This window comes from Apiospora kogelbergensis (genome assembly GCF_038363985.1).
Source record: "Apiospora kogelbergensis strain CBS 113332 chromosome Unknown utg000005l_segment0_segment0, whole genome shotgun sequence".
Taxonomy (NCBI): Eukaryota; Fungi; Ascomycota; class Sordariomycetes; order Amphisphaeriales; family Apiosporaceae; genus Apiospora; species Apiospora kogelbergensis.
In genome coordinates this window covers 3,409,412-3,433,207 of record NW_027117422.1, presented here as the reverse complement: position 1 = coordinate 3,433,207, position 23,796 = coordinate 3,409,412, and the positions used below count along the sequence as shown (strand labels likewise).

The 23,796-nt window shown below is 53.0% G+C and overlaps 4 protein-coding genes across 4 annotated transcripts; 3 read left to right on the top strand and 1 right to left on the bottom strand.

Moving 5' to 3' along the window:
- Positions 1-2,346: 2,346 nt before the first annotated feature.
- On the bottom strand, positions 2,347-3,698 carry PG998_007711 (uncharacterized protein; the record flags this gene model as incomplete). The annotated part of the gene is made up of 5 exons (XM_066874527.1): positions 2,347-2,601; positions 2,713-3,158; positions 3,230-3,261; positions 3,343-3,445; positions 3,506-3,698. 5 exons carry the CDS (start codon positions 3,696-3,698, stop codon positions 2,347-2,349), a joined length of 1,029 nt encoding a protein of 342 aa, XP_066730472.1.
- A 1,622-nt stretch (positions 3,699-5,320) lies between these two features.
- Positions 5,321-7,016, top strand: PG998_007710 (asparaginyl-tRNA synthetase-like protein; the record flags this gene model as incomplete). The annotated part of the gene is made up of 3 exons (XM_066874526.1): positions 5,321-5,592; positions 5,663-5,780; positions 5,853-7,016. The coding sequence occupies 3 exons, from the start codon at positions 5,321-5,323 to the stop codon at positions 7,014-7,016; spliced, it is 1,554 nt and encodes a 517-aa protein (XP_066730471.1).
- Positions 7,017-19,542: 12,526 nt separating this feature from the next.
- PG998_007709 (cAMP-independent regulatory protein pac2) lies at positions 19,543-20,912 on the top strand (the record flags this gene model as incomplete). The annotated part of the gene is made up of 2 exons (XM_066874525.1): positions 19,543-20,049; positions 20,115-20,912. 2 exons carry the CDS (start codon positions 19,543-19,545, stop codon positions 20,910-20,912), a joined length of 1,305 nt encoding a protein of 434 aa, XP_066730470.1.
- A 2,046-nt stretch (positions 20,913-22,958) lies between these two features.
- PG998_007708 (uncharacterized protein) lies at positions 22,959-23,466 on the top strand (the record flags this gene model as incomplete). Its single annotated transcript, XM_066874524.1, has 3 exons — positions 22,959-23,010; positions 23,098-23,243; positions 23,290-23,466. 3 exons carry the CDS (start codon positions 22,959-22,961, stop codon positions 23,464-23,466), a joined length of 375 nt encoding a protein of 124 aa, XP_066730469.1.
- Between the last annotated feature and the right edge of the window lie 330 nt (positions 23,467-23,796).

Here is a 23,796-nt window from a genome sequence, read left to right as displayed (position 1 = left end):
AAGCTTGGATCATAGGTAATCACCACCACTTGTTGAGCGACTAGCCAACTGATGAAGAGACAAACGACGCCAGACCGGTGTGTGATAAATCGGTCGACTCACAGGTGATGGGGTTGTTGTTGTTATGCCAGAGATTCCGCAAAGGTGATCGTGCCACATGCAAGTTTGATTAAACGGGAAGCGACCAGCTGTGGAAAATCTGAGTCCCAGGAAATCTTGGGATTTCTTGCTCTTGGGTCACATCCCGCCTCCCGCCCACTTCAACTGGTTGGAAAGCCTGGGTACTCATCAATTGATCGATGCCTGGTGCCATGTTGATGGCTGGTGTTGCTCACCCATGTCTGCCACTCGCCTGAGAGGCTGGCATTCCGGCTAAGACCTGCAGCTGCGATGGGCGCTGCGACGGGCCGCACTTGAAGAAATAAACACAAACAATTCTCACTTGTCCAGCAAACCCCAACCAGCCTCAGATGGGCGGTATAGAAACAAAGCGTGCAGAAGGCTGGAGTCTGCCTGGCCTACCTCGGCCATCAGCACCCTCTATCCATCCTCTTCCTCCGCCCGTCACGCACTTTGTGTAGTAAAAATAGAGTTTTGCCAGCTAAGGCGCCACGGCGTGCAGCCTTTGGTGCAACGGCGCTTTTGCTTGCAGATCCTTGCATCTTATTAGGGGCATTTGCCGCTGAAACAGCAGCTAACATTATCAGTCTTCGATCCGTCTTCGCCGTTCGCAGTTGTCATTTCTCTGGCCCCAGACGGTACATGTTCATTGCGGCGCATGTCCCACGGCGCGGCGTTTAATTACGGGCGAGAGGCAATGGGTGTCGACAGCTCCTCCATCATTCTTGTTGTCTTGGTTCCCGGCGGCTGAAGTGAGCCAGCAAACCAGAGGGCTCCGTTAAAGTGTCCGCTGTGTCGACTTTAGATATCGCACCCGTCCAAATTCGACCTGTCAGATCCAAGCTGATGGAGGTAGTCGGTCTTATTAAATGTCTCATCTCAGCGTCCCTTTCCTGGTCTTGGGATGTCCTTCTGCATGCAAACGGGAGAGCCACGTCGGACGCCACCACAAACCCTCGGAACTTGTTTGCTACAATGAAAAGAAGAATGCGCCATCTCATGCGGCGGAGAGCCAAGATGGGGGTGACAGAGGAGGCCCCCAGGCTGACGGGCAAGGACGTCACTGCAGGACAGGGTGGTAATCTCTACTACAGTGACACAAACTGTCATCTGGCCTGCTCCCAATCGATCTGGAATGATGATGCAGTTCATGATAAGGCAGGCATATTTGTTTACGTTAGATGTTAACCATTGTGTCTGCACGTCAATCCCTGAAAAGTATTGCCGGCTGGTTATACACGGTTCCGATATGCTTTTGCGAATTCGTTACAAAAACAAATACATGTCTGAAAACCGATCTCTTCCGGAGACAGTTATGGGCTCGCTGGGACCGCACCTCACAGTCTTTACTCACCGTGCTGCCCAGCATACCTAGCATATTCGACCCCCACGGCTTGATCGGGGTTGGAGAGAGTTCATAATGTTCGTCCAGAGTCCGGGTTACAACTAACGCCAGGGCAAGCATCAAGGATGTAATATCATATAGTTACGGTGGAGTTCTCGGGGCCAGGTCCACCAGTCGTCCGTTCCTCAGGGAGCGGCCAAGCGTTTTTCTTTTTTCAACCGCTGTATTACTTTCCTCGCCCGTCATCGCCAATTGCAATACAAGCAAACATGATGCTACTTTGTTCCGAAAAGCCACTTGGAAAAATTCAGATCGGACCGGAAAGGACAGGCTATCTTGGCAGAGTTTCCAGACGCCGCGAAGAACTATGACAGTTAGGGATTGGCAGAATCTAGCTTCGATAGTCACTAATGTCCCTCGGGATGACTGACGACTACATCCTACATGTCACACATAATACAAGTATTTAGCTCCTGTTACATTACTGTACTTTCTGTCCAGGCTGTATTAGGGATGTACCAACCACCAGGGAGCCCAACCACCTGCGTGACCAACTTTTGGGGCCGATAACTGCATGCTTCCCTGCACATGTTAGGTAAGTTTGACGGCACCCCTCTTCCCCAGCATGAGAATGTAACGAGACTTCTAAGGACCGGCCGACAGAAACAAACCATGTCACCAAAAACTGCAGGCGCACCCAACATGAAGACGAACCAACCGGAACGAGAGGAACCCTCCGACATGAAGCAAATGCCCCCCAACCTTGCCAAATCGAACCTGAATACCCATAGATACGCCTGCTACGCGAGGAAACGTAACCCTGACCTCGCCATTAACCCTTACGGTTTTACTGCCTAGCCGAACCATCAATAGGACAACAATCACGATGTTAGCATGGAAATATTGCATCGTGGATCCTGTCGAGAGAGGACGCTTTGTATCGCGGAGTTATCGAATACCCCGGCAAAAATATCGTAGTCACTGGGAGTTGCGCTCGTTGGCACCGAACTTGAGCTGGAGCTGTGAGATCTCGATTTGCTTTTGGAGCCCGAGCTTCCCCCTTTGGCCTTCCTCGACATTTCCTCGAAGATGAGTCGAGTGGTGCTCTCGTAGAGGTCTTCGAAGACAAAGCAGACCTAGCCGGGGCCAAGTTAGTGTCAGAGAGCGGGCTAACCTCCCCAGAAGCCGGCCTCGGTGGCATGTCGCACGATACCATCCCACCTCACCGACGAAACCTCCCTACGTACCTGCGCGAACCTTCCCCGAAAATCGGGGTCATACAGAAAGACATCTCTCCAGAGCTCTGCCAGCTCCCGGGCGGGGTTCCGGGCGCTATTGCCCAGTCCAAAATTCCCGATCACAACGCGGCTGTGGCCGTTATACACACACGCCGCCAGAGCCGCGCGAATTTTGGCACGGACCAGCTCCTTTTCGACGTCGAACGCAAACTTTGTGCCCATCTGGTTCAGCTTAGGCCAGCGGGCGGCCGGGATCGAGACCACGGGCAGGTGGGACCAGTTCTCCGGCTCCCACTTGGTATACTGTTCGTGGGGCCCGCGGAAGACGACGACGCAGTCGGAGTATATGCAGCCCTCCGAGGGTATGGGGTAATTTGAATCTACTTGCGAGTTCGGCGCCGGAGTAGACAGCGTAAGGCTTAGCGTGCTGCGGCGGCAGAAACGCTCTTCGTAACCTGGATTCAAAAAGGGGTAACTCAGAATTTCCACTCGAACAGCCACAGTATACCACGTAGGTTTATTTTACCGATAACGCCTGTTTCCCAATCTCCCCCAGCCCTTGATTTATCATTAGCTTCATTCTTCGTTAAGTGAGCGGTAGGGGGAGTTGAAAGATTTCAAGGATAGAGGTCATCTCACCGTTTGTCGTTCGCGGCAGCGATGAAGGGGATCCGGTGATCTGCACCCCCTAAAGTCTGCGCCCACTCGAGTGCAAGGTCCACCGGATCACCGACAGTCACGGCTAGATTTGTGTCAACAGCCGATAGCCGAGCCGAGATCAGCTTTGCCGAGCAAAACTCACAAAATTGAGGTGGATTCAAGCTGGGGTCGCGGTAGGAGTCTGGTGGCCAGTGTTCGACAGGGATCGGGTGCTGGTAAAGGTAAGAGTAACATGGCCAATTATAATATTCTGAGTATTGCGCCTTTATCATCGGAAGATAATGTCTTTTCGTCTCCTGAGCCACCTCTGCCGGGCGTGGCTTTGACGAAGGCATCTTAAGGGGGATGATACGTGCGTTGGAGGCAACCGTCACCAAGATCTTCAAGGGGTATATATGCTTACAGGTGATTGCTCCACTGCATCTAGTAGATAGCGTGGGGTTTTATCTCGATTCGAGGGGAGGCTTGGGCAGGAAGATATACTTATACCAACATGAATCGATCCCATGGGCCAATAGCCTGACCTCGACCGACTGGTTGGGTCGGAGGAAGTAGTCTCGTACCCTTGGGTGCAAGGCTCAAGAAGCGAGGGCCGGGGTACATGGTGTGTGACGTATAATATTGAAAATGCAATGATACTGCCGATGCTGTCTAGGACATTGAGACCAAGAGTTTTCCAGACAAAGGAAACTGGCAGAGTGTGGACTGGTGCATGATAAGATTCCTTTGCGGGGAGGGGCTCATAACGGTAATAGGGTTCTCTTACTCTCTCGCTTTCTCCCAGCACATGCAACCTATGGCGAACAACAGCAGTTCATTTTGGACACACTATTGGTGGGTTGTGCTACGGTCCCGGCTCTCCAAGATTCTGGAAATATAAAAAAATCGAATCGACTGGAGATCAAGTAAGACAGCACCGCGAGTTCTGGTTGTTTCACCAGATCTGTGTTACAGCAGTCTGCAGGTATGTTCGAGACAAAAGATCTCGTAGATCTAAGCGCCACCACACACGGCCGGCAGAAGGAGGATCCAGGGACAAGGGTAAGGTTTGCTCGACAGTTGCAAGGCCGATGCAGGGCGGGAAAGGAGGCAACAATACGTACGAGAAGGGCTTGACCGCCCCGGCCGGGTTGCGACATAGTCCTTCTTCCTTCGCTGAGACCCGATGGGCGATTGTTCGTCGATACAGGGGAGGGGACGGAGATAAATTTCGGCCTACCAACTAACGGAAACATATCCGAAGCTCGTAGCAGATAGAGCCCGTTAGCGAGCCACGCCGAGGAGGGAAGTGATAAGTCATAAAGCAAGTGCCAGAATCGCCGATGTGCACAAGCGGGAGCGAGCTTCACGATACTAGAGACTGTAGATATCCCCAGAACCGAACAACAAGAGAGGCGCCCGCTGGGAGTGGACAATGATAGATGCACAATCTGAGTCAAGGAATTGCAACAACCAGAAGGTGAGTTGGAAGCTCGTATGCATGACGACCAATATGGAAGCGGCAAGCAGTCCAAGGTGGCTCCCATCGACGACTGACAGGGCTGCAAGAAGAAGCCATCAAATGTCTCTCAGTGCGAAATGATTAGTGCAGAATTTAGTGGAGGAGCAGCAGACGCCGCGCCGTCCGCCGTCCGCCGTCCGCTGTCCACTGATCGTCCACTGATCGTCCACTGATCGCCCACTGACCTTTGGAGGGGCAGCGGCTCAATTCAAGCACACACGCTCGGGTAAACAATAACCCAGCAAAGATTGGGTAGGAGGATAAGGCCTGTTTGAGCATGGAATCTCGCATCTGCCGCCAAGCCATGATTGCAGCATCTCGTCAAGAAGATACCCGCTGCTTGCCTCACACGATTGATTCGGCCCAGGACATGTTTCTCTTGTGAGGCTTACATCGACTGCTGTGCATCTTGGTATTTTGCAGGACAAGCCGAGGTACCAAGGCCGGCCGGTAACCATGTCGCTTTTATCCGCATCGTCACGCAGACCGTGGGCAAAACTCAATTCGGGCCTCCTTGCCCGTCACGTACCGCGAGTATTCCTGACCACTGCCCCGAAGACCATCGCTGGCTTCCTGGAATGGAAGCCGACAGACGCTGTAACCGAAGTCCAGGTCAATGGCTATGTACGATCAGTTCGTGCTCAGAAGAAGACCCATTTTGTCTCCTTGGGCGATGGCTCATCGCTGGATGTCCTGCAAGCTGTCGTACCAGCCGACAAGGCTGAAGGGTAGGACAAACGAAGCTCGGCTCGGCTGTCTCTATGCGCGCCTCTGCTGACCTTGTGTAATATAATATAGTCTGGCCATTGGCGCCGCTGTTCGACTGCATGGGTCTTGGACCCCCAGCAGAGGTCGTGGGCAAAGTCATGAGCTACAAGTGCAGCATGCCGACGTACTCGGCCCTTCGGATTCCAATGTGAGTCTACGCAGTTGGGGTGATATCCTCAGGCTATATATACGTACGCCGATTGACGCCCGTCTTTCTTAGACCTTCCCCTTGCAGAAGAAGTATCAGACTCCTGAATACCTGAGGACAATACCCCATATACGCCCCCGTATCCCTTTCAACTCTGCTCTCTTACGTTTTCGCTCCGAGATCATCACGTCTCTCACCGGGTTTTTCAATAGTCGCCAGTTCATTCAGACGCATACGCCGATACTTACTTCGGCGGACTGTGAAGGCGGCGGTGAAGTTTTCGACATCTCTGTTGGCAATCAGTCATCGTCAAGGGACGCCAACGGCGTCACTCACTTCTTCCGGCGACCAGTTTATACAACAGTCTCTGCCCAGCTCCACCTAGAAGCACTAGCCCAAGCAGTTGGCAATGTTTGGACGCTGTCGCCAACTTTTCGCGCGGAACAAAGCGACACTCCTCGTCATCTGAGCGAGTTCTATATGTTGGAGGCCGAAATGAGCTTTACCGACCATCTCGAGTCCGTCATGGACTTGGTCGAGGATATGCTGAGGCACGTTGGGGTTACCCTCGCAGATTCGAAGGTAGTCCAGGAGCTCTCTGTACGTACAACTGAAGGTGCCTCTGACTTCGCTTCTACTGAAGAAGTTGCGGCCCGCTGGAGGGGCTTGCAGTCAAAGTCGTGGCCTCGGATTACCTACACGGAGGCTATCGAGATTCTCCAGGCTTCCAATGAGCCGTTCTCCCAAAGACCGCAATGGGGACAAGACTTGCAGACTGAGCACGAGAAGTTCCTTGCAGCGCATGTGGGCAAAGGGGAGGCCCCTGTCTTCGTTACGAACTATCCTCGATCTATCAAAGCTTTTTACATGAAGTCAAATGGCGACAGGGTTAGTGAACCGGCATTAGGGGAGACGGTAGAGTGTTTCGACCTGCTAGTCCCTGAGTTTTGCGAAATTGCAGGTGGCTCGATGCGCGAGCATCGTCTACAAAACTTACTTAACTCCATGAGGCAGCGTGGTATGAGAACATCCTATGACGATGTTGATTCTAATGAGACCATCGCAGAGACATCAGGCGGTAACCTGGACTGGTATCTTGACCTGCGCCAATGGGGTTGCCCGCCACACGGTGGCTTCGGAATAGGGTTCGACAGATTGGTATGCTATCTCTCCGGGGTTCAGACGATCCGGGATACAGCAGCGTTTCCGCGCTGGCATGGCCGATGCGACTGTTAGCGGAGGATATACCGTCCTGGCTCGGGCCATCCTCGTTAAGCCCTTCTTCTCTTGGTCGCGGGGCTGTCTTGTCCTACGTCTCCACGACGTTGACTCAGGTGAGGCCAATGTCTGCCGACCAACCCCCCAATGAACTTAGACTTGTCGGGACGGAGGCTGTCAACGGGGCAAAGACGAGCATGGGAGGACGCACTTTGACAGGTCTAGTGTGCAGCTTCCCGGCCGTTGCTGCGATTGCCAAGATCTTTTGCAGTACATATGACTCCGGTCTCAGGTCCTTGGGGGGTTGGTGTAAATCTATTGCCACCCGTTTCGGGAGCGCAGCCGTCACGGCGACGTAGAGTGCACCTTACCGCAACCTTGCGTGAGAACTGTATGATATGCTTGTCGGTTTGGTACGATACCCGCCCGCTTACATCCGAGTTCAATCACAAGTTTGGACCACTCTGTCATGTTGCAGTTTGGCTTTTATGTGGCACTTGTCACATCCTTGCTCAACCATAGTGATCTCCTATCACGGCAGCACAGCATTGTAGACAGACCTTACGCCCGTGGTTTAATACAATCCTGACACTCTGGCAAACCGAACCGCTTCCTGAACCATGCCGCCTGGCATATGAAGGCAGCCCTTGTGATGGATTTCCTAGACTGTACAGGCTGTCATGCCAACCCGGAGTCGTCACGGATGAGCCCCTCTGATGCAACCTGCAAAGGTCCTGATCTGCATGGCCGACACATGTTTTCCTGATACGACAGCCGTTCGTGTCGCTGTCGCTCTCTGATCCGACATGCAAGCGGAGAGCGCGGCAGTCGCCAGAAGAAATTCCACATGCATTACACCTCACGAACAGAATGAGAGCCACCATCGACCACCCTCTGAGCCTGGACGCACTTGTACAATTCGAGAAAGTGGGTTTTCCAAGGTTTGATCTTCCCCGAGTCAATCTCAGTACATAGTCGTATCCTTACTACATACTGCCTGACTCCCTGGGCTATATTACCCCTAGCACTCCTAAGCTTAAAAGTGTGCCGTTTGACCCGCATAATCTATTTATTCCACGGAGCTATTGCCGTATAGGTCGCCAGCAAGCGGACTGCCGTCTACTTGTATGTATGTCATTATATGAGTGACGCAAACTCGCGCACACAACACACTTACCCCATCGCTTTGCCGCTTGCTGGGTTTCCGGTACGCACATCGACACAACCCAGCCAGTCAATCCTTGGCTGTTTAATATGCATACACATATCGTCACGGGCATGCATGCACTGATCGCCTCACTGGCATTCCGGTTTGCCCGCCCGCCCATGCAACTTCTACGCACAATAGCGATAGATATAACACGATTGCGACTGCAGATCAGAGTGGTAACAAGCACGTACTTGCACGGTCGTATACACAGGCCCGCGGCACGTTTCCGGTATTAGGCAATAACTGTGAGCACGTTTGATGGCATGTCTCACCCAGGTGTCTACAGTGAAGCACACACTCGCAGGCTTGGCCAGCATGTGGGCCTCATGTTGGCTCTCTCTTTTCTCTCTCTCCTATCGACTCATTACGTGAGGTGATACGAGGTGGGACACCGAAGACGATGATTGAAGCTTGGCGGGAACGTTCTGGTTCACTGAACATTAGAAGTTTAGTTCAACGACTTCCTCACCGGCTATTGGCGACGGTAAGCTACACTACGTTCGACTATGCTATGTATGTGGCTACTAGCTGGGTCACAAGGCTACTTTCAAAAGGAGCGGTGATGATTGCGGTCCGTCAAACACGGCCGTCTCTCTCCCTCCCTCCCTCCCCAGGCCGACGACTTCTCACAATCTTTTGCGGAGCACTATCTATTTCGAGCCAGGCAGTGTCGTCTTCTCGTAGCCGGTTCTGCCGATCGAGCGAAGAAGCTTGACAATGGAATGCAACCCGATCTTGTCCCCCTCCTTCCTATGCTAAGCGGCCGCGTCACTGTTAGAATAAGGTGGACAGGTATGGTGGAGTCGCAGCCCCCATCCACATTGTTTCTTTTTTCCATCTGCACTTCTTCCAGGAAGCTTGGCTTATTGCTTGGCAGTAGCTGACCCGCTCGCATATCTTGATCCCTGTCAGCGTGCGTCAGTCAACTCACAACAGGCTAGCTGGTACGGTAATGATTGGTGCTGAGCCAAGCAATACGCAAAGTACCTCTGGCCTGCCTCGAACCCCCTTCCCCCCATGGGCTAAGGCTAAGTACTTGTATTCGGTGCGAATCATCCCTGGGGCCCATGGAGCTCTTCTGATTTGACTCGGCTATGCCGCCAAATTAAGCTTAATGGCAGGTTTCGCATCTTTGGGAAGCTTGGGAGGCGGATGTGAGGGAAGAGCGCACCAATCACCCTGCGGTGCAAGGAATGAACGGCAAGACGACTTCTGCTTCATTCTACCAACCAACCGCATAAGATACGGAGGGACACGGTGGAGAGACAGGCCACAACCATGGTGCATGGTATCGCCTGCCTGCGCAAATTCCGTATGTATACGATTCTGGTATACACGCACGCCCCTGTTTGCAGGCCTTGTGCCACTGTGGCACATTGGTTTATTCCTCTTCGTCGCCCAGTTATCGTATAGTATGGAAGAAGACCGAGCCGTAAGCACCTGTCGAGGGAACTGAACAGCCAAGGACCATCACGGGCCCATGTAGTATCGCTTCAAAAAGGAGTACAGACATTTCATGACGCCGGCCATGAGCCGTTCCGTTGACGATTTTCCAGCACTAGGCACTGCTGCGCCGAGCATCCGATGCAAGGAGAAGTCATCCCTTGGATAGAACCCTGGAGGTTCGAATGGCGCACACGTACATACCAAGCCCAGCGCCTCATCCCTATGGCGGTATGTGTTATTTAGGAAGTATCCCCGGCATGGCGGCAGCGCGGGCGATGGGGCCCTGCCTTGGGTGCCATCGGCAAAAGATGTTGACAGTTTTAATAAATGCCCATCTTATCGGTTTCTTTTTGTCAAGCCTGGCGCAGGTGTGGCCTGACAGCTGATGCCTCTCCCCACCCGTTAGTGATGCTGGTGGCGTTTTACGCGCCCGTTCTTACAGGTCCAGCAGGCTTGCCGATTTTCCGAACGATTTACACGGCACCTGGCACCCGCACTTCCTGTCCTTGAAGGGGGCGCGCTGGGCGCTGGCGCCAAGTCCAGCCAAGACTGGGAGATCTCAGCAGGCTCGTCTTCTGCTCGTCTTATTATTCCATGTGATTAGCGGGTGAATGGAGTTGATCCCATACCAGCCGACGACGCCCTAAACTGGAACGAGTAGCTAAGAAGAGACATGAGGGTTGCTCGGTCGTTTGCAACTGCATTGCCGGAGTCCATTGCCGTGGTCGTCACGTCACCCGAGGACGAGGCGACAGAATAAAGTTTGCTTCTTCCTGAGCCCTCGACAGTTTAAGTTGTTACACGGCATGGCACTTGTGGCGGGTGTCTAGGTTTCAAGCTCGCCGAGCACAATCCAAGCCGTCTGGAATGGCGGCGGGATATTGTGATTGATTTGTGCACGATGTTCAGCTGCTGCGAGACCTGCCTGCCTGCTGCCTGCTCGGTTGGCACTTGCTGCGCAACCATCGGAGGATTGCGATGCATGTATGTAGTTGCGCCGGTTCACCGTGGTTGGATCATAGATGGGCTAGACGGGCCTGGCTGTCTGCTGTCAGCAGTAAAAACGCAGCCTAGAGGGCAGTAAGCAACTGGTCCGAGCCAGCCTTCCAGCCACCAGGGAACCCGAGAGACTGGGAGGAACAGGCCAGGCCAGTTAGTGGGTGATAAGGGCACGGAAGCTGCCTGCCCGTCTACCCGCCCAACTTTAACATTCATACCATCGTGTGCATGTGTATGTGTATGTGTATGTGTATGTACAGGCTCGCCAGCGTCGTGTCGCCGAACAAACAAACAATTGCACAAACAGTCTGTCTGACAAACGCGAAAAACAAAGTGTGGCGCACTTAAGCTTCTGCGATATGAATCGGTCTTGTCCATCCCGTCTGTTTGTTTGGTGCGACTCGAACTCTGTAACGAGAGCATCGACTTCAGTCCGTGTTTTGTTTTGGCCTGTATGACCCGGAGGAGTATGTTATGTGCGTGGTGTATTGGTCTCTATTCGGGCCACCGCGTTGTCGACGATGCGCACGCATGAAATACTCAAAGGGGAAGTCGTCTAAGTCAAGTGCAACTGTGACGGGCTGGCCTGGCTTCGTTCCTTTTGCCATGCCATACAGAAAGCGCTATGACTCGAGATCGAGGAAGGGAAGAAACCCGCCGCCCTGTACAGTACTTTTGTTCTAGGCTGATGGCCCAAGATGATATGACGCATGACATCCATAGCAATTCGCCATATCGTTCGACTGCCAATCTTCACCAGATGCGCCTGCTTACAGAACTTTGAATACAGAGTCTCAGCAGGCCCGATTATAGATTCTTGGCGCCAACCACCTCGTAATTAAATACGCGAGGGTGCGCCGGTTATACGCGCGATGCTCACCGTGTATACAGAAGAATTAGTGCGAAAGCCCACGGCAGGGCCTAGATTCCTGCTCGGGCAACGCCACTAACCGCCGCTTGCTTGGGTCCAGCACTTTCCTCCCACCTCGCGGCGCGTTAGCCATCTGAGGCTGAGGGATAAGGGCCGGCCATGACCGAAGGCTGGAGGAAGAGAAATTGGGAGCAATCCTCTTTTCCACAATTGTAGAATAACGAAGATGCGCCCATGGGCGGTGCTTCCGTCCTGCGTTCCGAATGTGTTGCTGAAAAGGGCATGCGTAGGAGTCGGAAGTGCCACTATCACTACGGCCAAGTAAGGTAGGTAACAAGGGAAGTAGGTATGTATGTAGGATGCGGGCGCAACCTCGGCATGCTATTGGGTTCCGGCCAGACGGTCCAACGAAGCTACTGTCGAATAGCAAATAATCCAAGGACACATGCAAGGCTCGTTCCACCACACCCACCTCAGGCTGCTGAAGGAACTTGGCTAGAAAGCCAAGCCACTGAACCACCAGCGGCCATCCTTTCATTCCACTCACCCTCACTACCCCGCCTCGGCCGAGATTCCCAAGTCGAACCATCAGCACGCCGAAGTCACCGCAAATCAGAAGGGAGAGGGGGACGCCGTTAGGGAGCCGGTCAACGTGGGCAGATGACCAATGCTTTTGTCAGCGGGGTTCGGAAGCGCCAAGCGCTGCTTAGTCTTGGAGAGAGGCGTTGGGAGGCGTTTGGCTGCTCGGGGCCGTACATAACATGACATGATCTGCCAAGATGAACAGATAATGCTGTTCTACTTTTCCGCTGCCATCCTCCAATCGGGGGTAAAATACATCATGTGGGAGCCACGGCACGCCAGTTGCAACTGCAAGCCAATGTACATACATTGTACATCTATGCGGGTAATGGAGTCGCTCGTGTAACCCCCTGGCGCTTGGGTCTAAGAAAAAAGGTGATCTGAAAAGGGCAACTTGAGACGAGGCACCTGTCATCGGTCCCTTTTCATTCGGCAGACACAGGGAAAATCCGACGCGATTGCCCAGGGTGAGTGCCCTCAAGTAAATTAGGCAAGCACCTTGACAGCAAATGTAAGTAGCATTGCTGACTGGCTCCCTTGCTCTGATTGGGGATCATGTACGATGAGAATACCAGGAAAGGAAATATGGAAATATACTGCTGACGATTACACGGATACCAACCTCACGTCAGATTCTTGTCCTCCCCCCTCCTCGCTACATCGGCTGGCCAATGAGACTCAGCCTTTAGTAAGAAGGGGGAAGGCCAAGCCATTTTAACCGTATTCGTAGGACATACGGCAGCACCCATGCAATAACGCTGTCATGTGCAGAGAATTTCTGGCCCGAATGCGACAGTAGATTATGGGTAGCAGGCAGCAATATGACGGCGATTTACATGAATTTGTAAAGTGCTGACTGCAGTGACTAATGGTTTATTTGCGTCACTCGCAGGCAGGCAGGCGCAGGCGCACGGTACTTTGGGCGGGATTGTTGATTTGGGGCCACGAAGGAATGGGTGGAAAATTTACTCACTCACAAACAATGATCAGTGAGGAGGAGAACTGATATGCATGCACAGCTGGCAGGTTGGTCACGATATCAGAAACACAATCTCCGGCCCAGTTGATCCGCGACGAGTTGCAGCCAACGATGGAGCTAGACCTAGCTTGGTGCGGTGGCTGTCAACGCTTAAATGTATGCTTAAACAGGATGGAGGGGGGAGAGAGACGACCAGATTTCCGCGTGCTGCCAAGACGAAGCGAAGGGCAAAAGTTAGTCGATCAGGGAGGGTCCCCTGTAAGCTTGCAGCCTAGTGCGCAGCAACTGAAGGTTGGAGCAAAAAGAGCCTGTAGCAGTGGTAAGACAAGAAGCGGGCATAGGCAAAACCTCGGCCCTTCTCATGTCGTCTTCAAAGTCAATCACGCATCCAGCATTCGAGGTACACGTAGGGAGTACAGAAAGGAAGAAAGAAAGAAAGAAAGAAACGCACGTACAGATGCAGTCTCCGCTTCATTAGCGCCCGTCGGCGGAGAAGTGGCAGATAAGGTACTTCCCGCGTAGGGCAGTGGGAAACAGCAATCAATAACAGGATGAGAGTCAAACCGAAAACCTAGCTTGATACCGATGAAGAAAGGATGCTCAGCAAATCGCATCTCGGGGTGAAATCTGTAGCAGCCCAGCCCTGATCATATGTGGAGCTGACGTTGCTTATTCAGGGCGGCGGCGGCACATACGAAACTTGCTTGCCGTCTGATCTGATGATACTCCGCACTGATGTAGTGGCCGATGGGCACGAACCCGGATGGATAAGCTGCTTTACTTTCCCTTCCTGCAGAGGGATGCCCCGAGTGAGATTGCCGGAACATCTCCTAGCCAGGCTAGCAGACGAAAAGCTGGGTCGGACAGTCAGCCTCTCGAGGGATGTGGTCATCTTAATCCACGTTGGGCCTATCAATATCCCTGACGCCGACGCCGAACCTCCAACTCGTATGCAAAGAAGAGCCAATATTTGCTAGACTATCGTGGCTCGGCACCGAATAATTCCATCTATATCCTCCTTGAACTGAACGGGGCATATGCCTAAAACAGGCAGCCCACACACACATACGGGCTTTTATCTCGTCCATTCTGATGCTTATGTGAGATGTCTATAATCAGATCAGCCCTGCGATCTATCCCTGAAGGGTTTGTCGGGCGCTTCCCGATTAATTCTATCAACGACGCCGATGGTGAGAGGCCGCATCCAGATGTGCTGTCTTTCGTATAGCTGTCCCATCTACGCGAAGGTACCTGTCAGCCATCTTACTGTACTTTTGAGCTCCATGCCAATGCTCCGCGATAGGATCGAAGGCTCATGTCACACCATCTCTTTCCCTCTTCTACAGTGGACGCTCAATTCTTTGTGCGAAATCCTCCATATTGGCGGCAGGTTCGCAATGCGCCCCACAGACCCGGGACTTTCTACTCACCGGCAATTGCATCAGCAGCCACCTTTGATCATTATTGGCTGATGGCGGCACCTGCTCATGTCGAGGGCATATCGTGGGCATACGTTCTTCCCAGTGCACTTTTCATATGCAGATCCGAGGATGGGCAACTGCACAAGCCAAGAAGGAAACTGCCGCCCCATGATATGATAACTCAAACGTAGATCGCCTACGTAGACTCGGTGCCACGGGAGCGGATCTCATTTCGTGCATCGTTAGATTTGAACTTTGTGTAACACTAAAACCATCTGGTACTTTTGGTCAACGAACGAACCTGCCGTGGCCAATCACCACATCCAACCCCACAGACGCTCAATATCGAGGGTCGGTGAGGTGATAAGGAAAGCCTAAGCCCAAACACCAAGGGTGCCAACCTTAGGTAAGACAAGAGGCAGCGTCACTCCTCTTCGTCAGAATAAAAATATATCAGCGCTACTTGTTAGTTTATATATGTTGTATCCCATGCTGTGCTAGGGAAGGGGGCGGTTCAACCGAAACGAGTAATTGGTGGGTGTGAGACAAGTCATACAGCTAACACCAATGTCCCAAAACGGCAGGAATGCGCCAACGAGCAACAGGAAGATGACTGCACAACCTGAAGTCGTCCTCGGGTGACACAAGCTCACACACGCATCATGCCAGAGTAAGTTTGTGGGCGTGCAACTACTCCCTGCCCTACATGCAAACACCTGCTCTGGCTCAGGGAGAAGTTTCCTTAAGGGAGCAAGGGGGCACCGCGCGCGTGAGGAGAGCTTAGGACAAGCGGCTTTATACTACTCCTACTAGCAGCAAGGGAAAATAGGTTATGCGGCATGAGATTTAACTCTAGATGTGGTTGAGATGCTTGCATCGTCAAATCCTACGTGCATGGGCATCCTCCGCAACTGACAATACCGGCACTACAGCTGCCAAGAAGAGGAAAGTGGTGACAACTCCCGACCTTAAATGAGAGGGGAGTTATCCGTCTCGTTCAACGGTCTCCCCCATGTACGTAGTAAATAAGCATACGAGTAGAGCAGAATACTGACCATGGTTGTAGATATACACGAACGTTAGTGGACAGCATGGTGCTGACGACCCAATTGTTGCAATAGGTTTCCAAGGCCCCCAAAACTGGAAAAGTACCTTGCTTATGGTTATGGGCATTTGATTGATAACAATTTGCCCGCATTGGCCTAAAGAACGAGGCACAGCCCTTGCCAAGCCGGCGAGTCTTGGCTTTCCAGTTTCGACACCGCTTGTCTACACGTAGAGGGGGTAAAGGAGTCAAAATTTAAGGATTGACATTTTGTGCTGAAGAACCCCTGTGGTTCCCGAAAAGCTGGGTATCCGCCCGTCTTGTCCCGTGTATGATGCATGTGCGCGCGTGTGCTGTAATCCATCTATGTACCTGCCCTTTCAATCCTGCCTCCATACATCCCCTCAAGTCTGAGTTCTCCACAGCACTCAGCCTCTTCCTTTGACATGTAATGCCAATAGGCAGATGGCTACGGCATTCGTTTACGGCGAAGCGAGGGAGTCGTCAGCTCTCGTTGTTGTACGTATGTGGGTGTGCGTGTGTGTTACACGGGGTGAGTGGTTGGCGAACAAGGGTCTTGGCACCGAGCTTGGAGGCATGTTGCCTCAGACGAGCCTGGAAGAGGAGCGGAGAGGAACCCAAACAACAAACAAGACAGCCGGCTAGCTAAGAACCAAAGCCACGGGGTTGATTCAACCAGAAGCCTTGGGATCGTACGTTTCGCACCCATGGGGAACTCCTTTCAGAAGCAGCCAAGAGACGAGTTGCTCATTTAAGTACACAGTAGACCCTGTCTAGCAGTTTGGACGGACGATGGGTGGTGGTCATGATAGGCGTTTACTGTAAGTTTTGGGGGATGATGCTTGGCCTTTAGCTTGGCCTTCTTGGCCTCTGCTTGGTTGCTTGGCCCTGCGGGTCCAGGGGGTGGGGCTCTTTCCAGCGGGGGGAAGGGCTGGAATGGACTGGGATGGGCTGCCTGCCCCCCTACGTAAGTGAAATAGAGTTAAAGTAGTCCAGCTAGGCTGTATACATCAAGTCGTGCTGCAGCTTTACGTGAGGATTAGGTACAGTCGATAGATGGCACGCAACCACCAAGGCCTTAATTAATTGCCTAGCAGCTTAGTATCAGATTAGGGGCGGGTGTTTGGTTCTCTGGTTGCCTTGCCCCTTCCCTTCTTCCCTCCCTCTCTGTGCTGGTGTGCTGGTGACAAGACCCCTGGTCTGTCGTCGTGAAATAAGCTTGAACTTGCTTTGGGAACTTTATATCCGCATGATCCCCAGCCCGCCCCGTGTATGGCTCGACATCAAAAAAATACTGCTTGCTCAACTTTTTTTATTGCTTCTCCATTTCCACCCCCCTCGCACTTCATCGCACCGCGCCTACCTTAATAACAACCCTAAAATTGTCTGATTGAGGAAGCCGGGTTGGTTGACGATCCCGTTTTTCGTCTTCCAAGAAACTGCAGAGAAAAGGCCGGGTAACAGGAAGGGGACAATCTCTCCGGTGGTTCCTTTTCAGGTCCAGCCAGCGTCTTCCTTGCCGATCCAATCCACCAGCAACTCGGTTGTGACGGCATTGTCTCCAATACGATACCAGAATTAAATCGAAAGCGGCTTGCAGAAAACAAGAGAGAGAGAGAGAGAGAGAGCTGATCCGCAAGGTCGCTGGAAACCTGATCTTGACGGACGTCCCTTGATTAACATCAGTCTTGGTGGTTGAATTGCAGCCAGCCTTACCACGGTCTCAAAGCATACCGTCATAGCAGAGTTTAACCTCTTCTTGGCGTTACGACCTTCACAAATTGAACTTAACCCACGCAGCCACTGCAAGGAAGACAGCAACTGTTTTCGCACGGCAGCAGCCCTATTTCTACTGCGTCGTATCTTATATACGAGGTAAACAATTGCCAGCCGCGCAAGCCAGCAACACACGCTCGCAGCCTACCTACCTAGCATCATCCTGTTCTCCCCCTCCCAGTAGCCCGCCGAGTTCAGCTCGTGTCGTCTTGTTGTCTTCGCTTGTTCGCCATCGACTCCTGCAACGGTGGTTCTTGAACCAGTTGCTTCTCCTGCCCAGCCTCAATAGCGCCTTCAGCTGGGCGTTCGTCTGGTCAAATCCCACACGTGTGCATCCAGACTGGTGCAGGCCCCCTAGGCCAGGTCTGGATCTGCGCCATCGCGGGTACCATCGTCGGCCTAGGGAGAATCTTACCCACGGCCCAAAAGAACCCATAAATTTGACTCGACGCAGATTTGCCAACTTCAGCTAGCGGAAATAGGGTCCCTCCCATACACCAAAGTTCGCCTTTTTGACCCGGCCGCTGCCCACTATCTGACATAATTGGAAGATATTTCACGGGCACGGCTTCAAAGCTTGTTGTAAAGCATAGCGAGACTCTAATTGACACAACCCTTCAGCATTAGACTTTCCCGCTCGCACCGTCACGGATCGGCTCATTCATATAAGATCTTCTGTCTCATCCCAACTAGAGTTTGCGTCCTCGCAGCGGCAAATACCGACCCAACGCTATTTATTGTTGGTTGTTTCCTCCCAAATTGCTGTCAACCTTACAGCGCCCCAGGTTCGTCAATCTGTTAGCGGATTGGCGTCGCCCATTGGTGTTGGCAACTTAAAATCCTTGGGTGCCCGCAACAACACATCCACGTCTCTCAATTCTCACGACTGGCCTCTCTGCCGATTGTGGTTTGCTGCTGCATCGGACTGGCCAGCTTGCCCGCCCACACCTTGACCCATCAACCATCAACAAACTCCCTCGACTCCCTCGACTCCCTCCCCCCTCTCTTACTCCCTCACTTACCCTCGCGCGCACTCTCGCTCTCAACAGGAACTTACCCGGATGTTCCTTGATCCTGCACATTGCGGGCTAACCGACCAAGCACCCTCCCGGGACTGCATAGACAATCGACTAGGTACGTGTAAAATAGGATTGCATGTTGTTTCGCAAGAAAGCCGTTCCGTTTCTTCTGTCATGTCACGTCACGTCACGTCACGTCGCCGCGTCCCAAACATGATGCTCGGCGGCAGGCAAGTGCCCTCGAGTCGTGTTTTACGAGCACGTTTATCGGCAATGGCAATTGAGGATTGCGAGTGCAGCTTACCCGAGCCGAACCCCGAGGTTGGGAAAGGGTTTCCGCCAGCCAATGCATCGCTGCAGGCATGTCGTCTGAACTTTCGAAGCATAACGAGCCTCGGGCAGTTTTAGACGAGCCAAGCTCAAGGATCCTCATAACGCAAACTCTCAAGTGGGAGAGAGTAGCGATTGGTCCCAGTCGTGTTTCCTCCCCTCCACAAGCTTGTCGTGTATCATGCTCGTTATGGGCAATACCTCTCAGATGTTTGGGGTTCATTGCTGCGGGCACATGTTCGATCTCATACCCTGTTTGTCTCGTAGGCCTGCCAAAACCTACCTCTTTGTTTCCCCAGGCCCCACCCAATTGAGCTCAACTCGTGCCATATCGCCCGAGGCCGCCGGGGATTAGACTTCTGTCATGATTTGTTCGGATTCTCGAGGCCATGCCGCCTCCGCTTGTTTATGAGCTAACTGGAACTTCTTTCTTGGTTTTAGGGCCCTGCTCTCATCTTAGCCCAGGACAACGGCCGGCCCCCCTTGGCCTTGGACGCCTGCTGCGCACCTTTTTCTCGCATAATCAGGTGCCAAGACCCGCTTCCACCGTAAACCTAGCATTGCGGGGCTACGAAGTTGTTGCGGCGTGGTCGTTGTATCTTCTTGGATCATCTCCCTGTGGTTGCAGTCGCTCACCCTGGCTGATGATCCACCGTCTTGTGGGAACCTGACTGTGGACCTGACGTGGGTGGAATAGCATTGGGACCAGCATCCTTGTCGGCTGAAGGAAGCTTATTAAAAGGAAGTACCGGCACATCGTGGACTTCTTTTTTAAGCTTGAAGAGCCCCGTCCGTATCTCTTTCTCTTTGGACTACATCACACATTTCACCACATTCACATCACAATGGAGACTTATCACGGCTACGTGCGGACACCCGCAGACGCTATCAAGCTGTTCGAGGCTTGCAGGCTAGGTCTCTTGCCTCGCGTGCAGAGACGGCTTTCGGAGAAGGAAAGGCAATCGATCAGGTCAGGTTCGGTCTTTGTATGGGACGAACGGGAAGCCGGCATGCGACGATGGACCGACGGGAAATCATGGAGCGCCAGCCGAGTTTCCGGCAGTTTCTTGACTTATCGCGAGATGGAGGGCAAGAGAGGAAGCGGTTTCGGCAGCAACTCCACGAGCAGTAGACGCAGCAACGGTCGGACTCCCGACGGCCGCTTGAGTGACGAGGATCCGGATGGCGAGCCCGAAGGCTACCGCTACAAGGCAGATGGTCTGATGAAGCAATCATTCAGCATCACCACCCAACAAGGCCAACACCTACATCTCATCTCATACTACTCGAGGCCGCACCCGGGAGCTCCAGATCTACCGCAGCCATCTTCCGATCCTCAGCTCCGTCACATCGTGCCGGCCAAGGGCATGTACCCAGAATCAAGCTTACACGACGCCACACCCCCCGCACTCACCAGAACGCCAATGCAGCCCTACACGAACGCCGGCCCTCCCCCAGACCAGCCAATGTATGGATATACTTGGGGGCTCCCTCACCGGCGTGGATGGGACCATGGCCTCCTTCGCCCTCGAACACGCCCCCGTATCTGCACGGCAAAGTATCGCCCGAGGTTAAGCCTCAACCATATCCTCACCAACTCCCTCACCAACACCCGCATGCTCGGCAGATCATCATCAGCCCAATAATGCACGCGGGGCCTCCTCACCACCACCAGATCCCCCCTCCCCAGCTACCGCCGCCGACCACATCTCCTGGCGGCCAAGGTCCTATCTACTCCAAAGCAGCTACGCCTTATGAGGGCGAGAGGCTGCCACCGCCCACTACCAGGGCCTACCAACCACCTATGACTGCCTCGCCCCGGCTACAGCAACTTCAGAGCCAAGCCGCACAAGCCGTTATGATCGACCCGCGCCTTGCCGCCACGAGCGCGCGTAATCCTCAAGGCCCTCTCCCGTCTATGCCACAATCGGCACGAGGCATCACGCCTCCTCGCACACACTCGGTATCTCCTCCTCGGACTACTAGCTCCGACGGACAAGTTTCCGCTGCTAAGCAGTCCAACTTATCAGCTCTACTTCACCCTACGCCGGCCAATTCAGAGCCTAACAGCGCAAACCCAGCTAGCAGCAACAGCGCAGGCAGCTCCCCTAGAGCCATGAATGCAAGCACCACGGGTCCTTCAGGCCCCAAAGACATGTTCAACAGGGAAGATGCCAGGGCACTCCGTTCACTCGACCGCAAATTCTGCATATAATTGTGCAAGGACTCGGCTTAGCTTGAAACCCAGCTATGGGGGTTGCGGGTGTCCGCCATGGGGATACGATGTTGCATATTTGGCGTTTAGGGTGGCTCAAAATGGGGGTTAGCAGCGTGCTTGTTCTGCGTTATATTTCATAGGTTCGGCTGGTACATGAGGATGGATTTCCTTATTCACAGCGCGCATTTACAATCCGGTTGCTACAGGGAGTTGGAAGGCATGGTATCCACACATTATCGCAAGGCCATTGTCATGGCGGCGCATTCTTGTAAATAGTTCAAAATTCCGCACATACAATTAGCAAGCAGCATGGTTGCTTGCTATGTTGGCCACTCACTCTTGAGGAGAGCCCAAACAATACAATACACACGTTGAGACGCAAATCCTCCGGCATATTTCGACCTGGTGAATGGAATGAATTACGCACCGGCTCCAGTCGACCATGTCGTCACCACTCGAGTTGCCCAGTCTTGAACAATCCTTGAGTAATGAGTAAGTAGTCTTGGCATTTGGGTGATCAGCAAGTAAAAGACATACACAAGTACCGGTACGAGCCGCAGGAACGGGCTCCCAAGCCCGTGAATCTGGGTTACGGTGAGTCTATTCAGAATACTACGTACCCTGGTCGAGCAGGGTCGGCTATCCTTGACAGTTTCAAATCCGATGCCCCGAAAAAGGATCCACGCCAAGCTTTTCTGTCGCTGTCTCGTCTCGTCTCATCATCAGCCTACATATGGTATGTACATGGACAGCCTTCTTTTCTTTTTGGGGGAGAGGAAACAGATGGCATTGTACAAATAACTGGGTTTCCGTTGGCGTTGCTGCCATGATCCCAGACCAGGCTTGATACGATGCCCAAATTATAGGTGGGGTTCGCCAGGTTGGTAGACGCGGCGGACACACTGTGTGTATTAAGGTGATATGTTGAAAGGAAGGAGTAAAAGGTAATCTTCCAATCTCGGGAGACCAAAAACCCACTCCCAACGGGCGGGACCATATCACACACTTGCACCACACACCACACTTGCCCCCGTGGTGGGCGATGGGCTTAAGTTGAGCCGCTCCCAGGAAGCGTGGAAGGGAGGATGAGATCTCCGCTCTTATATGCCGCGGAGCCGCAATCTTTCTCTCTTGGTCATCGTCGGTAATCTCCAATAGTCCGAGGAGGAGGGGACGCATCTTTGAAACCCTGATAACATAACATTCAAGTGGATAAATGGATGGGCAACGAGACACGCAACGCAGAGCCTGGTTCACGTATGAGATGAGTTGATGCGAACTTTGTGAGCTGGTGGCTGTTGGCCGGTTATTATTGCCGTCGAAACCAGTCGGCAAGTAACGCCACGGGGAGTTACTGCCCAGATTGCCTAGGCTGATGCTCGGTGCTTGGCTACATCCACATGTACGTCAGGCAGCCCGCACAGGTGAACCCGAATTAGATAGAGTACATAGATGGAATCTACGGCACCAATGCCCAATTCGACTCGATACGCATGCAGCATGGCTGGATAGAAGCTTGGCAGTTGGCTTCGCTGGGGCATCTAGGCGTCTTCATTTGAGTAGGCAAGACGCGTGCATATCCTACGGTTAACCAATCTATTTGGCTCTGCCCGCAACATGGGAGGGAATATGCATATGCATGTGTGGACGATAGAATAGGGGATCGGAGCCGAACCAATCCCCCGGCGAATGTGGCTAATCGCACTAGGATGGCTGATGATGGTGGCAGGCATACTGGCAGGCATGCACGTGGGCCCCCTTAAACGATAATAAGGTGCTCGTCGATCGACTTCTCGAACGAGTAAGGGGAAATGCCCAGTGATTCTGGCCCCGTCCAATCCGTCTGTTGGTTTCAAGAGGGCGCCGTCCGTAACCCACGCAGTTCACCTCGGTAGTAACCCCAGGCACCAGGGATGGATTCACGGGTGACGGGAGAGAGATGCGTGTGTGCATATCCCCCCTTTTCTTTGCACCCGTTGCACTTGCATACATATGTACATATGATGATGTTATGCCTGTTTTTGCTCTAGGATGCTACCCAAGATGACCGGCCAAGGCCCTAGGAAGAGAAACCAAGCACGGCCAAGAATGACACGTACGTGGGGAAAGCTATCAAGATCGACCCAACACAGTCCGTGTCCGTATGTTCGTCTGGTAACGTATGTCGCACCCCGATTGATAGTACGACCAAGACACGCTGGACAGGCCCAGTCAGCCGCGCCCTCGGCCGCCATCGCCGTGCGCGAATGCCGAACCCCCGGTGCTGGGCTCCGTCGCTGGGGCAAGGGGGGAAGGGAGGAAGCGCTTGCTGTCTGGTCAGCACTGGCGGTTCGTCAGTCAGCATTGGACGAGTAGTACTATACGGATATTGTAGACCATGTTTCGCCGTCTTCTGCTGCTGTCCTACTTGATTCATCTCCCCATCCCGCCCGCCCGTCGATCTGGTTATGCGTTCCATGAACGAGTAGGTTTCCTAGGGCCAGCCAAGACCAACGCCAAGCACGGCGGCGGCAATCATGTTTATTACCTAAGTCAGGATACCTACATTTAGCCTTTTCCGGCGGAAGAATTCGTGAATCGATTAGTAAGGTTATATGACCTTGTAGCAGATGCCAGAACCCACCGTATCGGGTGTCCTGGCCCCCGCTCCAGTCCTCTACATGATACTCTGGATGGGACCTCCCCCTGGGCGGTGGAAGATTTGATGGGCTTCCAGAGCTTGTCACACCTAAAACGTAAGGTTATTCCAAGGGTAGAGGGCTAGCCAATCGTGGAAATGCCATGCCATGCCCCCGCCCTAAAAAGGCTCAACGGGTTCTTTAATTTTAGAAGGAGCCCTGGAGCCCTTGCTCCGTGAAAACCGAAGGAAAGAACGAAAGAG